Raw genomic sequence first — 15895 nt, forward strand, 5'->3', positions numbered from 1 at the left:
CTTAAACTAAATACAACCCAGTGAAACGTGCATTTTGAACTGAATCGAAATCTTAAAACAGAAGTCACACACGCAATTCGACAATCTGCAGTCCCAATTTTCATAACACAGTAAAACAAGTTCCTCTTCTTTTTACCAAAAGGCAATTAAAACCCAATGACATGCAAAGTGCCGTAGACAAGAACCAAAAGCTAGACATTTAGCCAAAACAGGGGCAGGTGGAGGCAGCTGTCGTGAAGTGCGGCTCCAATTAGCGAGAGTACACATTGTTGTTCAACCCGCAATAATAAACCATTGAGGTAACTGGCACGGAAAAAAAAAAAATGACCCAGCCATGCCATAGCCGTTTATCCTAAAGAACAACAGCTTATTTGTCCGAAGGCCGGAGGTTTAACTGTAGGAATGCAAGCCTGTGTGTTTACAAAGAGCCCAATGTAATAATGCTAGTGGCTATTACGCCATAGAAGTCTGCACTGGAGAGTGAGCCAGGTTAAGACGTTACTGATCTGATGATTATACAGGAGTATGAAAGCAGGACAAGATCGACAAAACATGCAGCCACTGGAATAGTGGCTATCCAAACGAAAAACTGTTCTTTTTACTGACAAGCCCATTATCCAACACTGTATTTACCCATGATTATCAAAATGACCATAATTATAAAGACAGGTCAATAGAATGTCATATTAAAGCCAGAAATGTCAAAAAGTTTCTCACTTCCCTCCTAAACTGGCCTGTTTCACTTACGCAGCTGCCACAGTTGTGCTAAATCCATGTGCCCACCGCTGGTTTCCCTCCATCTGCCCTCCCCTCAGAAACCCCCCCACACTGCTGCACCTGCCCCTTCATCCAACTTCCAAACTAGCCAGAGACAACAACGACTCCCTCTCTCTATATTAACTCACTATAACTTCCCTATTTCTGTGTCCATCTTACCTTCATACACAGGTCTTCCCACTGGCCGTGCAGCTGCTCTAGCTGCTTCTCCAGCAGCGCCGAGTCCCCTGCCGGCACGTACGGGGACAAGTCCATCTTCATAGTGTCCACTTCTTGAAGTCCGCCGGTCCTCAAATGCTGCAGGGAGAACTCTATCTCCTGCATAGTAATGACAACGACACCGGTTACAAAGCCATAGACACAAACTACAAGACACGTCCTCTTCACTGCGACTTTGGTCCACTCTGCTGTCCCGATTAAAGAGATCTGAACGGGACAGGCAGGGGGAGGGTATATGGGCACAAAAGGGGGAGGGGAGTGAAAGCATGGGGTATTAAATGAGGGAAAGGGGGGGCAAACTGCTGCAGGGATGGTTTTTTTTGGGGGGGAAGGCTGGTGTAGAGTTGGGGAGTGGAAACTTTATAGGCTTGACCGGTCATGTGTTGCCGCGAAGAGTAAAAGTCCTCTTTGTACACAGTGAGCTATTGTGATCAATATACCTTTACAACTTGCATACAGACATCATCTCAAATCCTGAATGACATTAAACACAAGTGTACTCATCAAATGTTTAATGAACCTGCTCTAGGCCCCTCAGCATGGATTCTGTGTGGAATGACCTGCTACAAGAGTTTATGAAAGAAGAAGAAATAGATCTATAATATAACTCTAGATCGGATTGTGATTGTCCATTCTACTCAAGAACACATCGAAACAAGTAAGCGACTCATTTTTGTGGTGTAACATATTCAACCATATTAATTTCACCCAAAAAATGTATTTTAAACTCATCACTAAATGTGTTATTAAAATAGAGCTCAGTGCAGCAGTGGTTTAGGATTAATTCTGGTTTATTTTTTAGTAAAATGATATCCAAAAAACACAGATTGTTATTAGTAGGGCTGGGTACCCTCAAACGATATCAATATGGTATCGGAAAAAAACGTTTAGGTACTACTGGTATCTAAAAAATAAAAGTATTGAAAGAAGGTACCGAAAAAAAGAAAAAAAAAACATTTTGATGCTGTTGGTGGATGCATCAGCTCAAATATATAAAAAAAAAAATTCAGAATGTTTGCCCCATTTTTCAACACATTTGTTCCTTATTTTTGCCCCAATATGTTCCTAATTTTTGCCAATTTTTTTCCTTTTTTTTGCAAATTTTCTCCCCATTTCTTTCAGAATTTCCGCCCCATTTTTGCCTATATTATTTACAATTTATTTCTTATTTTGTGCCACAATTTCCTCCTCATTTTTATAATTATTTTATTTTTTATTTGATTTGATTTGATGCAGTACTCATCTCCTATTTTATTTTTTTGATATAATTATTCTCTATTTTCCACACATGTCATGTGATATGAACCTGACATTGTAAATTTGCATGTCTTCCAACATTATTGTTCTGTTTTCTGGGTCTAGATGACAAATATTTTAGTACAGGTATCGAAAAAAAGTTTTGTTCAGGTATCGTTATTGTAAACCAATTATCGTTAAAGTACTGGGAAAAAAATGTAAAAGTACCCAACCCGTGTTTTTAGACTCCAAAATTACCATGGTATGTAATTTAAAAAACAAAAAAACCTTTATTTCTTTATCTTATTTTATGTTACTTTCAGGCAACAGCAAGATCTGTGCATCAATGGCTGCGCTGGTTTGCGTAATAATGATACTAATAAATTCACTGTGGCACTATTTTGGAAATTGTCTTTAGGGTAGGTGCAGTTTTCCAACTAAAATGCTCAAATACGGAGGAAAATCTAAATACCTGAACGATCTCTGCGTCCTGAGAAGAGGCTGGCTCTGCTCGCTTCAGTTTCTGTCCACACTCGTCCAGCTCAGCTCTCATTTCTGCAATCTTCTGCTGGCACTTCCCCCACTTCTGTAAAGACATCACACCATTTATAGATTTATGTAAGACTAACATTCACATTGCACGGGTTGTTTTCACACTGGGCTTTCCATGTTTTGATTTAGACTTGGTATAAGTCAGCTCTCAAGAATCATATAGGTTGAAATGCTCATTGGTTTCAGGAGTTACAGTCGTTAAGGCCATAGAGCGTTCCATTGAGGTGTTTCTGAGGCTTGTTACATCACCTCTGGCATACAGTGGTAAGTGTAGGTTTAAAACATCTGTCCAATACAAGTAACACCTATTTAATATGTTTGGCTATTTACACACAGTCTAGCTGTCCAACATTTGGTACTATTTAAATCCTAATCCCAAATCACTAGCCTGGTCAAAACAGCAGGGGAAGTCATAGGGGCGTGTATGTTATCCCTGCAGCAGCTGTTTGAGGGATCCACCATCAGCCAGTACACTCATCAGGCTTCACAACACAATTTTAATCTATTATGAGGAGCCAGCAACTAAACACTACTAACTGTAGTGGTGTCGCTTCCATCACAGTCATTGTTATGATTAAATCGCATTCACATTCAAATGCCATTTTATCTGAGCAACATGAGTCTATATTGCTTTCAAAACTGCTCTCTTTTACGCATTTTTACCCTTACTACTATTAATCATGAAGAAATAGTGAGCCAAATTTTGTGCAAAACACAATATTTCAACTCAATGTTTATTTCATACATTCCGACAACCAAATGCACACAGACCAGGCCGTTGAGGCACCTGCCTTCGACTGCCGCCCACTCTTCTCTGCACCTGACCCCTACGGCTCCATCTGCAGGTGGTGAACCTACAGGAGGTTGGACCTATGTCATCCCTTTGGGCTGAGCAAGACCGGGCCCCACCTGGCGCTCGCATACAAGAACCAACCCCAGGCACCATAATATGACACTATCCACAGGGGCTTTATGAACTCCTAAAAACACTTGGGTGCTCAAACAACCCCATCATGATAAGTGGTGTTCAAGGGAACCCTTAGAGGGAGGAGGAGGGTCACTTGGGAGGAGCTCGGACTGGAGCTACTGCTCCTTCAGGTCGGAGGAGGAGCCAGCTGAGGTGGCTCGGGCATCTATTTCGGATGCCTCCTGCTCACCCCCCTGGGGAGGTGTTCCAGACACGTTTCATTGGAAGGAGGCTCCCGGAAAGACTTAGGACACACTGGAGGGACTATGTCTCTAAGGTGGCTTGTGAACGCCTCGGGATCTGTCTAGAACAGCTGGAGGAAGTATAAGGGGAACTAGGCTTCTCTGCTCAGGCTGCTGCCTCTACGACACGGCCCCGGATACAGTGGATGAAAATGAATTGTTTAATTTCATACCTGGAGCACTAGCAGTACCTGTAAATGAATGTGGAAGTTTTATCGATTTAACTAAAGCTTTATAATGTGCACTGTTACCTGACACTGCCTGCAAATTTGTGTTGACATGTTTCCCTGTTTAATTTATTAATCCAAACTACCGCATAATTAAAAGCTCCGTAGTGGATTACAGTATCAGGAGTGAGATCTCTGACATGTTGCTGAGAGGGATTTCCCCTTCACTGGTCAGATCCTGTTGAGCTTAACGGGTTAACACAACTTTGCCTGACCTCCGTGAGCACGTGAGCACCCAAACATCCATGGTGTAACAGACACGGACAGCGCCTCCCTCCCTCTGCCCTATGATGATACAATACTGTGATGGATTTCTTTAGGTCTGTGAAGAGCTAATGGTTACACTGTGATAAACTCTCTGTGTAAGCTCTTAGTCACGCAGAGAAAGTTTTTATCTGTACTGAATTGCTTTGATCGGAGTCGTGTCATTCATTCATCTCAAAGGTTTCCTCCATGTAACTTACTATTTCTGCAAACTGGGCCTTTATGCCCATCCAAGAGTATAATTGAACCAAACCAGCATAAGGTGGTATTTAAAGTATTGCTATGTATTGATGGAACTGACTTGTCATTGGTCTAAATCAAAAACAAGGCAGTAGAGTGAGCAAACATTTGGAGAAAACTCGGACCAAGCCAGAACTAAACCAAGCCAAGCCCAGAAAGACTCGGAATGGCAAAGGATTCCTCGGCACAACTACAAGATGGCATGATGGATCATTTCGCCAGTTGTTCTTTGATCCTCTTGACGGGCGGCAGAGCTTTACGGGGGCCAGACTGCGTGTATGTCGGCTCAAGAGCTGTATATGGGTCATTGTAAAAGCCGCTGACCCCCCCCTCCCACCACCAACATTCATTAGTGTTGATATGGAAACGCATGCTCTTTTGTTGGTTGTTATGTCAGGCATTTCATAGACACAACAATAGACAATGTTGCAATGTGCTTTGTAAATTCAAAGCAACACAACATGCAAGATTATTACATGCAGCTTGTTTTCTATAGGTTCAAAATAATAAATTCGCCATAAGCAATAACAAAATAGCGCGTAAGTGCATGTTCATTACCTGGACAGTCTGGTTGACCAATGCTTTTTGTCTCTCCAGCTGTGATGTGGCGCGCTCCCATGCCTCCTCAAGAGCGTCAATCTCATTTTTTAGTTCCGCTTGACACTCGACGTCGGTCATAGATTCACATAGAGTTCTTCCCTCGTCCAATGTCCTGGTGTAGACGACAGAGTGAGCCTGCAGTGCCTTTTCTGTGTCCTGTAAATCACATTAGAGAAAAAAAAAAACTAATTCAGCAAACAAAGGAAGGACGTCCCTCTATGGTATAGCAATAGAGTACATCTCGGACATGCTAGCGTCATATCAAACATCTGGTGACCTGCTGGTACCAAAGTAAGGACTAAACACTTAGTCCTTACACTTAGTCCACAGTAAAACTGCACACATCACATTGTTTACAATTCTAACAACATTATGAAATTAGCAAGTCTTTGTGACTTTTCCAAAACTTGGCAGTTTTTCCACAACTTAATCAGAAAACAGAAACTTATTGGCAACTGATTCAACCATTCCTGATCAGTTTTATTTGTTTTACTTGTTAAATTTGCACATAGGATGTGTTACAATAACATCCGTCCCAACATAGGTTTCCCATCAGACTGAAACAAGACTTCAAGTCTGACTTTAAGACAAGTGACTTTTTGTATCACTGGAAAACAAATAACCTAAAATAATACTGTATAATGGAGGCTTCTATCTTTTTGTCCTTTTAAGTTCATTATCAAATGGTATTTACTATTAAGTCAAGAATTAAATCATGCCCTGGTGCGCTTAAAAAAGTGTAAACAACCCATAAGCCATGTCCAAGAAACTCTAGTACTGAAATGTGAGCAACCGTCCTCCACAGAAAGTGGTCCGTGACAGTTACGGAAAACTGAGCAAAGCCTAATCTAGGGATTAAGGATTAATCTATGGTTTTAGGAATAATACTTACAGCAAAAGCATAAAAATCGAAAATAATCAACACACTCTAACCTCATAATCTTGTGTCTTGAGCGGTGACACACATATGGCAGGTCCAGTAAGGGGCAGTAGGGCATCTACGTCTTTCAAAACATTGTGAATATGTTTCGCGCCGGACCGGAATGTGGTGACCTGTCTCAGCTGCTGTTTGACCAAAGATCGGCGTTGGTCAAAGACAATCAGCGCATCGATCCACTTCTGCCTTAAACGGGACACACAGGCGAGGGTTTCTGATCTGAAAAGAAAAGATCAGAACAATCGTTCACAACCCAAGTTTAATTTCCAAAGGAGAAAAGTCATGTTAAGGAATGCTATTATGACTGAACTAAAGGTATTGGCACATTCAAACTGAGAAAGTCGTGAGTCAGAAGAGTTTATTTCTGTCATTCATTCATCATTACCTCTGTTTAGGCGATGTGTCTTCCAAGGCCATCACCACATCACACTGAAGTCTATGAAGGAGCTCGTGTCCAACTGCTATGTCACCTCGAAGCTTCTGCAGTGAAAAGTAATGTTAGCAAAGCATAAGTATAAAGATATTTATTCTTGGCTGTCTTGGTTAACAATAAAAATGATAGTATGTTGGATAGAAACATGCTATGACCAAATAAATCATCATGGCAGAAACCGAACGCTCCTTTACCTGGTGACTGGCGGCCGTTTGTTTAAGGCCAGTGTAGTTCTGGCCGTTTCTTGACGTCACCTCTCGCCCCAGTGACTCTTGAATGTCAATCAGGGCCTTACACTTTCCCTCGAAGTCCAGGGAAAGGTGATGTTGAAAATGCAGCTGCCTTTATCATCGAAAACACAAATTATGCATTATGCTTTATTGAGATACCTTTCATTTGTGGCCATCTTTTTAGGGTTTTTTTAAATATAGGGATGATATCAGGCTATGTGCATTGCTGTTGTTTTTTACAGCAATTTCAAGCGTGTATTGAAGTGAAATGTCTTACTTGTACAGGTCTAGACCTCGAGTCAGACTCTCCATATATCTCCCCTTGAGCGTGTGCAGACTCTGTGCCTCCTGGTTGCTAAGGTTTGCATGGGCACTCATCTCACTGACGTCAAACACGGATGAAAACAGGCTGGCGAGTTCCCGGAAAACCTGCCGCACCTGAAAAATCCCGGGAAAAAAGATCTGTTTGTTAAGGCCATTATCAAGGGCTTGTAGCTTGCATTCAATATTCCACCTTTACCTTTGCAAAATCATCATCGCTGACGCCGCTCATTTGTGCTACGATTCGGTCACTCAGGTTTTCAAGCTTCTCCAAATTCACTTTAAAACTGTTCATTTGTTCTTCATCATCCTGAATGAGAATATGATATTATTACACCCTTGAAAGAAGATCATCACAGTAATTATATGAAACATGGGAAGTGAGCATTACCTGAACTTTCATCTTCTGCATCTGCAAAGTCTGGCTCAAAATCAAAACATCACAGGACAGTTCACTGGTTTGCGATAGGACCATATTAGAAGCCACCGGGTCCAGACGTCCAATCAGAAGCTTGGAGGCTTCAACAACATGATCCAAGCTGCTTTTCAAATTCTCAACTTTTTCTTGCAAATCCTGTCAATAATGGACAAGAAACAGCAAAAACGATGTTTTAAGTGGTTAAAAAAAACATGGATCATCTGTGTGGGAAGTGTAAGAGTGATCACGCATTTAGTCAGATTGAAAGAATTGATTACTTCGGTTACTTTCATTTGACAGCATTTTGAATACAGTTACTTTCATCAAAGCAAAGGAATACATCGCAGTGATCAGTTTGCACAACATAATTAAAAAATAACTCTTAATGATGACCAGGTTTTCCTCCTAAAATAAATAAAACGCCTTCTGATTTATATGATCTGCTGCGACTGTGCATTTCCCAAGAGTGTTTTTGACTTTCTGATTGGTAGTAAAGATCAAAACAGGCAGTACAACAAGCATGGCCTGCATTTTTGCAATTCTACGCCATATATAAACATTAATATAATGCAAATCAACGTGAAAGTATTCTAACTGTATTCTAGAGAATACAAGACTATGATTGGTCAAAGTAACGGAATACATTACAAAATACATTTTCAAGAAAGTATTCAGTATTCTATAGCTAAATACAATTTCAAAGCATTCACCCGAACACTGCCTATATTATTCTAATGATAAATAGATGTGAGTCGAACTACATCCACACGCAGCGTTTGGCTCTGAAAAAGAGCCGCAGCCCTTTCTCTGCTACGAGAATCTGCAAAACATCATGTTATGAAATATGTGGCCTATTACGTGCAGGTGATCAGGTAGATGGAAAGATATTTGCGGCCATGAGTGGAGAGCAGCAGCCTGTTCTCTTCCACGAAAAGGCAAAAAAAAGGCATTTGGAGAAAAAAAATACGTTCTGAACCTGATGCTCTCAAAGTTGGCCTTGACTAAAAAAAAAAGAGAGACTAATGGGTAAATGCTGGTTCAGACAAGCACCTGAGAAAGTGTTCTGAAAGCTATTTAAAGTTTGTTTTTAGCAATGACAGTAACAGTAACGACAGTAACAGCAACGTATTATTCCCCCCAAAAAGATGCTTATCACTGTGTGATCCTCTACCTCGACAGGCAGTAGTTGGGACTCCAGGGGCGACTGCTCCAGCTCCTCCCACTGACTCCATAGTGTTTGCAGTTGTAGTGAGCAGCGTTTGGTCTGGTCTGTGAACTCCTGCCATGCTGAAACGCTCTCTTCGGTTTTCTGGATCCCGTCTGTCAAATCTTTACGAACTGCCTCCCACCTGGAACACGAAAACATTATATAAAGAGCAAAATCAACAATTGTGTTGACAATATGGGGACAGCCGGGGGAGGGAAGGGGAGAGTTCAGCTTGCAGTCAGCGTGATGGATGAAGCTGTTTATCTGTCAGAGACATACAGTATCAGTTGCTATATCGCCACGACTGAAGAACGCTAGTTTCTCCGGTTAGCTTTGAGCCGCTAGCTACCGCACTGTTAAACCATCATCACCTTCACCACTCACTCCCTCCACCAAGAGCTTTTTTTGTCATGCATTCAACTTAAAGCAACCATGGAGCCATTGTTTGGAAAGGCCTCTTCCGTCAGTTGGTTTAGATTGCGACTTTGACAGTAATAAATCACAATAAATGTCTTTGTTTTAGGGATTACTGACCTTTTCTGTTCTCCTTCCAGCTGTTCATTCAGCCCATGTGCAGCTGCTGGATCGACGCTCTTCTCCAGATCCCTATAAGATTTGTCCAATGTGTCCCAGATATCTTCAGAAATCTCAACCGTTGAGCGTAGCTCCTTTGGCGGGGGAAGGAGAAAAAAAAACATCTCTAATAAAACTTCACAAGTGCACTTTCTGAAATTGACAGGAACAGCCACACACGGCTTTACTCAACTTGTCAATGTTAAGTGTCAGAGTCCAAAATATCACGCTTTGCCACATCGGGCTTAAAAGCTTTATAGCCTCGGTTGGAAATGTTTGAGTGGGCGGTGACAAGGGACGTTTTTAGCTGGCGCACTCACCTGGAGGTCGTGAAGGCGCCTTTCGGCCTGTTGTGGGGAGAACACAGGAGCTGCTTGGAGCTCTCGTAGAGAGCAGTGGAGTCTCGCGGAGAAAAGGGAAATCTCACTCAAGTGCTTTTTGAAACAGGTCCACTTGTCCAAGGTTTGTAGTAAGGACGGTTTTACAGATTCCATCTGCAAATGGAAAGTGAGTTTAACAAGAGGGAAACGGTAATGCTGGACGACAATGTCAGTGTTCTATATACGCCAGAGTTGAGAGCTGAAAACCGAAAAGAGGGAGCTAACCTCTTAACCCCCAACGTAACCAAGCACATTTTCTTCAGTTCAGTTTTATCCAAATCTAAAAGCTTCTCGACTGGAGAGTACAGCCTATAGGCCAGTGTAACGCCTCATTTGAAAGCTAAGACCTACAAAACTGATCTAAGATTATTTTTTTTTTGTAATTTTGGTGCTTTTTAATAACTTTTCATCGTCTGTTTTGCTGCGTTTTTTTTTCCATCACTTTTTTGTAACTGTTTTGTTGTGTTTTAGTCGTTTTTGCTATATTTACAACCTCAATTACATATTGTTTTTGTCACCATTTTGACGCTTTTCTGCAAGAAGCTTTTAGATTTGAATAAAGACAACCTTGGAGAAAATATACTTGGTTAAAGGAACAGGCCACCACTTTTCCATATTGAGATATGTTCTTGCCTGAGCTTAGACGAGTTAATGCGTACCTGTCTGGTCTTTGTGCGTGCCCCCAGTCACGAAAAAAAGATGTTGTTAGCATTTGGTCTCTTCCAGTATATTCCTATAGCTCCAAACGGGGGTGAAGTTGGAAGCTACCACACTCTTCCACGGACGCGCACAAAGACCAGACAGACAGGTATGCATGAACTCGTCTAAGGTCAGGCAAGAACATATCACGGTATGGAAAAATGTTGGCGTGTTCCTTTAAGGCGGTGGTTAAGAGGTCAACATTAACCTGTTGCCTGCTGTCCCCCTGATCAGGGGGTTTCTCTCACACAGATCTCACACATATTTTTAGAAATATGTGAGGCTGTGAGCTCTCCAGTCAATGCGCTTTGAGATTTGGATGTAAATAATTGTTAACCCTAACCCTAAGGTGGCAGTTAAGTGGTTAAGGCAATATCCAAAATGTGTGCGTCCACATGGAGCCACTTGTGTGTAAAACCGCTGCGATTCATCTGTCAGGCCTGTGTGAGGCGTTGCGATGCTACCACAGAAAATAGAACAAGAGCAGACAAGAGCAGATAGCATTAGAATTAAAGCAGTAACAATGCAGGGAATATGAAAATGCTCCATAGATTTACGATACACAGAAGAGACGAGGAGGTGAGTGTTTGCTTAAGCCTTCAAAGGACTAAAGCCGTGATGCTGTCAGTGAACAGACTTTTACTGTCAGTGAACGGAGGTTTTGGAATTGCTTTTGGATTTTTGATTAAATAGGTGTGTTTAGTTCTGAGCTTGACTGAGCTTGAAAGTTGTAGTCCAGACTTATTTCTTCACATTCACAAAGTTTGAAACATCAGGTGCAAGTGCTTTAATGAATCAGCGGACTTTGTCACTAATGCAAAGATCAAGTTCAGCATGTGGATTTTAGGAGATACAACAGAAGGCTTGGGTGAGAGGGTTGGAGGTTATTGTTACATGTTACATGCAGTGAAATACGTCCGAGATAAGCTCATGGACGGATCAAGGCCTGAATATTAGGCCTTGCAGTTAGATAAAAATACATAAAAATGCTTATCACCTGTTGAGTAATGTCCACGCAGGCCTGACCAAGCTCCTCCACCTGCTCAGCCAAGATAATATCACCCATAGGTTTCTGTATTGCATTTTCAGCGTTCGAAGTGGCATCTTTTAAGTCCTCCACGTTTGCCGCGATGTCCTTCAAGCTTTCCAAATGACCCTGGTACAAAAGTTCAGATATGACGCTGAAAACAGTTGTCGACTGTGCAAACAACCACCTGTGTCTTGTTGCTTTACCTCCCACTCCAGCAGAAGAAGCCTGCGGGTCAAAGATTCACTGTGAGGCCGTTTCCACTGATCTACTTTCTCCCTCGTTTGGTCGATTAAGTTTTGAAGATGCTGCAACTTCTTTTGTCTCTGAGCCCAACCGTGATGCATGTGCACTGCGTCATTAATCTAAAGGGAGACGGCCAAAAATCACAGAACTTCCATTTCAAACTTCAAATGCTATGCGCTTTTGCGGTTGGCTTGCAAAAATCATGATAAATGCACATATTGATCGCTGTGTAGTGACGGCTATGCGGCGAACCTACAATTACCAGGGGTTTTTCTTCAGCAAAGTGTGACAAATGTGGAAAGCTTTACTGTACAAGATCAGGTTGTCAAGTCGAGTTACCAGACCTGGTTCTCTAGCTCCCCCCGCAGGTCGACCCAGCGCCTTCTCAGGGCACCGACTTTCTCCGCCAGCAGTGTCCTTTCAGAGCGGAGAATGATGGCGTCCACTCCCACCAGAGGAGGCCCGGACTGGCACAGAAAGTCCACGAGGAGCTGTCCATGTTCTAGACCCGTCTGTAACCCCTGAGACGATAAGAAAATGATCATGTATAAACAAATTATAGTCTTTTGTCCATTAAAACTAAAAAGGATCTGCTTCTGTGGAGCTTTCAGATACTGATAACGCACACAATTGTACGTACTAGAGCTGCTTGATCTAAAATGAAATAATCAAATTGCCTTTTTGTTAACAAGTGCACATTTTAACATGTCCAGGAGCATTAACATTTGAGAGAGGACTGAAATATGAAGAACATGTAGTTTACGCAAGAAAGACAATTATCTTTTAGAGCGACAAAGCAATCTACATTAAGATAATAATAATGATGGCTTACATTTGTATTGTGCTTTACAACCCTGTATTACCAACTTTCTCAAAGCGCTACACTGTAGTCATTATTCATTCACATCACACTCGGTGGTGGTGAGCTACTGTTGTAGGCACAGCTACCCTGGGGTAGACTGACAGAAGTGAGGCAACCAGTCTGTGCCATCAGCCCCTCTGACCACATCCAACCACTCCCTCACTACATTCACACAGGCTTCCTGGTCCCAAACGGTCTCCCATACAAGTACCAACCGGGCCATTCCTAGATGATGATGAATATTGCTTCATTATCACATTATCACACTAACGCAAAGCCTTCATCCCCACTGCTGTCAGACTGTACAATAAGACTGTGAAGTAACGCCGACTGTAACAAGTGAATTTCTCCTTTGTGAGATCAATAAAGTTTTATCTTATCTTATCTTATCTTATCTTATCTTATCTTATCAAGAAAGTATCCTAAAATATTGAGATACTAATTTTTGTCAATATCTGATGTGATGATTGCAAAAAAATTATTGTGCAGCCTTAAATTCCGAAATCAACAATTATGACTGACATAAATTGCAGTTTTTCATATTTTTCCATGCCACGGCCCCTTTATCGATGTAAAAATTCCACTGGTGCTCCCAGTTAAAACCATTCACTCTATATTGAAAAAAAAAAAAAAAGGTCATGTTATTTTACATATAAAATAATGTTATACATTTACAACAAACAACATCATGATACTTGTCTTATACCTCTCACCAGATACAGTTATATTCTGGTGAAATCTGTAATATTGTGGCTCCTTATGACCATCTAGACACAGAAAATGCTATTTTTGCAGAGGGTAATCAAAGAATTTATTTGGTTAACGTATCTGAATTTTGTTTCCTTAGGAAAATAAACGCTTGTCTTTAGGTGAAATGTTACGCAGTGTGGCTTAAAACAAGATGATATTGCTGACCTTGAGGTTCTGCAGGCGTTTGTTGAGAGAAGTAGAGCTTTTCTCATTGACAGTCTCTTCTTTCTCCTTAATAAGGTGAGCTTGTTTGTTCTTGAGCCAGTCCTCCAAGGCAGACAGCAAATCATCCAGCGGCCATCTTTTCAGGAGATGCTACGAGACAAACAGAAGGAGACATTAACACTAATTACATTACAGTAATACATTGGAATGTAATACATCTTGTGAAGTTGTTTTAAAGGGGCAATGAAAAAAGGACGAAGAAGAATCAACATTTCTTTTTTTTTTAAATGTGGGTCCTGAAGTGGTCTGTTGGAAAACATCTGTCTACATCTACCAATAATTGAAGGACCTTGAGGAGCTGCACATTGTAAAAGTAAATCAATAGAACTATCCATCAAAATGTGGCAGCTTAAATAGCAAATTGTACAGTAAATTGCTTTGTGACAAAATACCAATAAAGACCTATTGGTGTTGGTTATAGACACAAATCACTTTTATGCGGTCAAGTCTTCTGCCTGTTCCAGATCAGGGGAAGTCCACGGTGCCAAAACGTACCACTTAATAATGGTGAAGGTTAAATTACTCCCTTAACTGGTGATAAAAAGTATCATAGTATTATTAACTGCGTCCTTCAACAGAATAAGTTACAGAACAACCTTTGATATAAAAAATCATGTTGAAAGACAAAATAGATTAAGACGTGTCTATCCAAGGCTAACCTCAAAAACAAACCAAACTATTGAACATATTTTTGGCAGCTAGACGTTTTAACTCCGGTTGGAAAAGGTAAAACATTATGCTGTGTATATCTGACCTGTTGCTGTTGCTCTTGGGTCTTGGAGAGGTCAGAGGTCAGCTGGCTCCACTGGGACTCCAGGCTGGTCACCTCCCCTCTCAAAGTGGGACAAGGATTTCTGCAAACAGACTCTTTCTGGACTGACATGACGCCCATCTCAATGCACACGTCCTGAGTAAAAAGAAACAAAACAAGGTCTATATGAAAACGGCATGTCTTTTGGACTAATGGACATCTATCTCATCTTCCGTATACAAACTATGCAAACAGTTTTTAACTCATTTTGATTCACCACCTTGTTACACAATCACAAATACATTAAGCAGGGTATTATGCAAAATTTCGAGACATTCACATGTCTTTGAATAATCTTTTAATTTTCCCAGTGATTTTAATTTTTTTAATTTATTTTTTAGAACTGCGGCTCCCCAAAAAGCTCCTCCTGAGGTCCTCCATATTGTAATGGATCAATATCATACTTTTAAATTCAACCAACACATGTTTAGATGTGTTTATTATGATCAAACACCTGCACAATACGCCCTCTTTAACCTCTTACCCCCCGCCTTAACCAAGCACATTTTCTCCAGTTCAGCTTTACCCAAATCTAAAAGCTTCTTGACTATAGGCCAGTGCAACACCTCATTTGAAAGCTACAAAATTTATCTTAACTGATCTTTTCCCTCACGTTGTTGCTGTGTCACTTATTTGACTTTTTATAATCTAAAATAAAAATAATAATCATTTCTTGTTGTGTTTTTGTCACATTTTGTCACGTTTTTGTTGCTCTTTTGTTTTTATTTTTTTGTCATTTAAGATTTGGGACAGGCACAAAATCAGTTGACTACATAGATCATTGTCATCATAGGCCACACTTACCAGCAGCTTGATCAAACGGTCAGAGACACGCTCCGGTTCGAGGTCCGAGGAGGCCGCCAGGGCTGAACACGTGTGGACTCGTTCTTGGGCACCGATCAGCCACTGATTTAGGGACGCGGCCTCTCCACGGAGCCTGGAGGATGACAAAACACAAAGTGAGGACATTTTATCCATTGCTCCTGATACTGCAATGAGTGTGCACTCTTGTTAGGAATGAAAAAAGTACAAAACATAATAACAAAGGAATTAGCAGAGCGGCATGAATACGATATGTGTTAAGAAATGGTTAATGTGGTAGTGCAATTTATAATCTACGGAAACATTGTGTAAGATTATTTGTTGATATATAACCCCCCCCCCCTAATACAATAGTTGCCAATACAGTTCGATAGTATTGGCAAACAACATTGAAATGTATCCAATACTCTTCTACAACACTGTAAATCATCAAAAATATGTCCTGCCAGTTCTGACGGTAAATCCTTTGACATGCTTTGATTATTTTGTTCATAGACATTCCTCGGCCTGTCCCACCTGGCCCAGTTTCCCTGCGTGTCTCGACAGCGTTTCAAGTTTTGCTCCGCTCGTCTGTGGACGTTTTTCCACCGCAGCTCCAGAGCGCCCCCTTTCTGTCGGACCGAGGTTGCC

At 41.2% G+C, this 15895-nt stretch overlaps 1 protein-coding gene across 1 annotated transcript in view; it reads right to left on the reverse strand.

Annotated features, from left to right (window-relative positions):
• The window catches only part of syne2a (spectrin repeat containing, nuclear envelope 2a), a gene marked incomplete at its 5' end in the record, with an annotated part of 57740 nt that overhangs the window by 13581 nt on the left and 28264 nt on the right, over window positions 1–15895 (reverse strand). The window contains 19 exon segments of the mRNA XM_079572575.1: window positions 937–1095; window positions 2705–2818; window positions 5283–5480; window positions 6258–6480; window positions 6647–6741; window positions 6889–7036; window positions 7202–7353; window positions 7445–7555; window positions 7637–7819; window positions 8835–9012; window positions 9405–9538; window positions 9764–9937; window positions 11520–11678; window positions 11756–11914; window positions 12140–12316; window positions 13573–13722; window positions 14387–14539; window positions 15248–15380; window positions 15782–15892. Of these exon segments, the coding sequence (XP_079428701.1) occupies window positions 937–1095; window positions 2705–2818; window positions 5283–5480; window positions 6258–6480; window positions 6647–6741; window positions 6889–7036; window positions 7202–7353; window positions 7445–7555; window positions 7637–7819; window positions 8835–9012; window positions 9405–9538; window positions 9764–9937; window positions 11520–11678; window positions 11756–11914; window positions 12140–12316; window positions 13573–13722; window positions 14387–14539; window positions 15248–15380; window positions 15782–15892 (2911 nt within the window).

The sequence above is a fragment of the Gobius niger genome (genome assembly GCF_951799975.1).
Source record: "Gobius niger genome assembly, chromosome: 15".
NCBI classification, from domain to species: domain Eukaryota; kingdom Metazoa; phylum Chordata; class Actinopteri; order Gobiiformes; family Gobiidae; genus Gobius; species Gobius niger.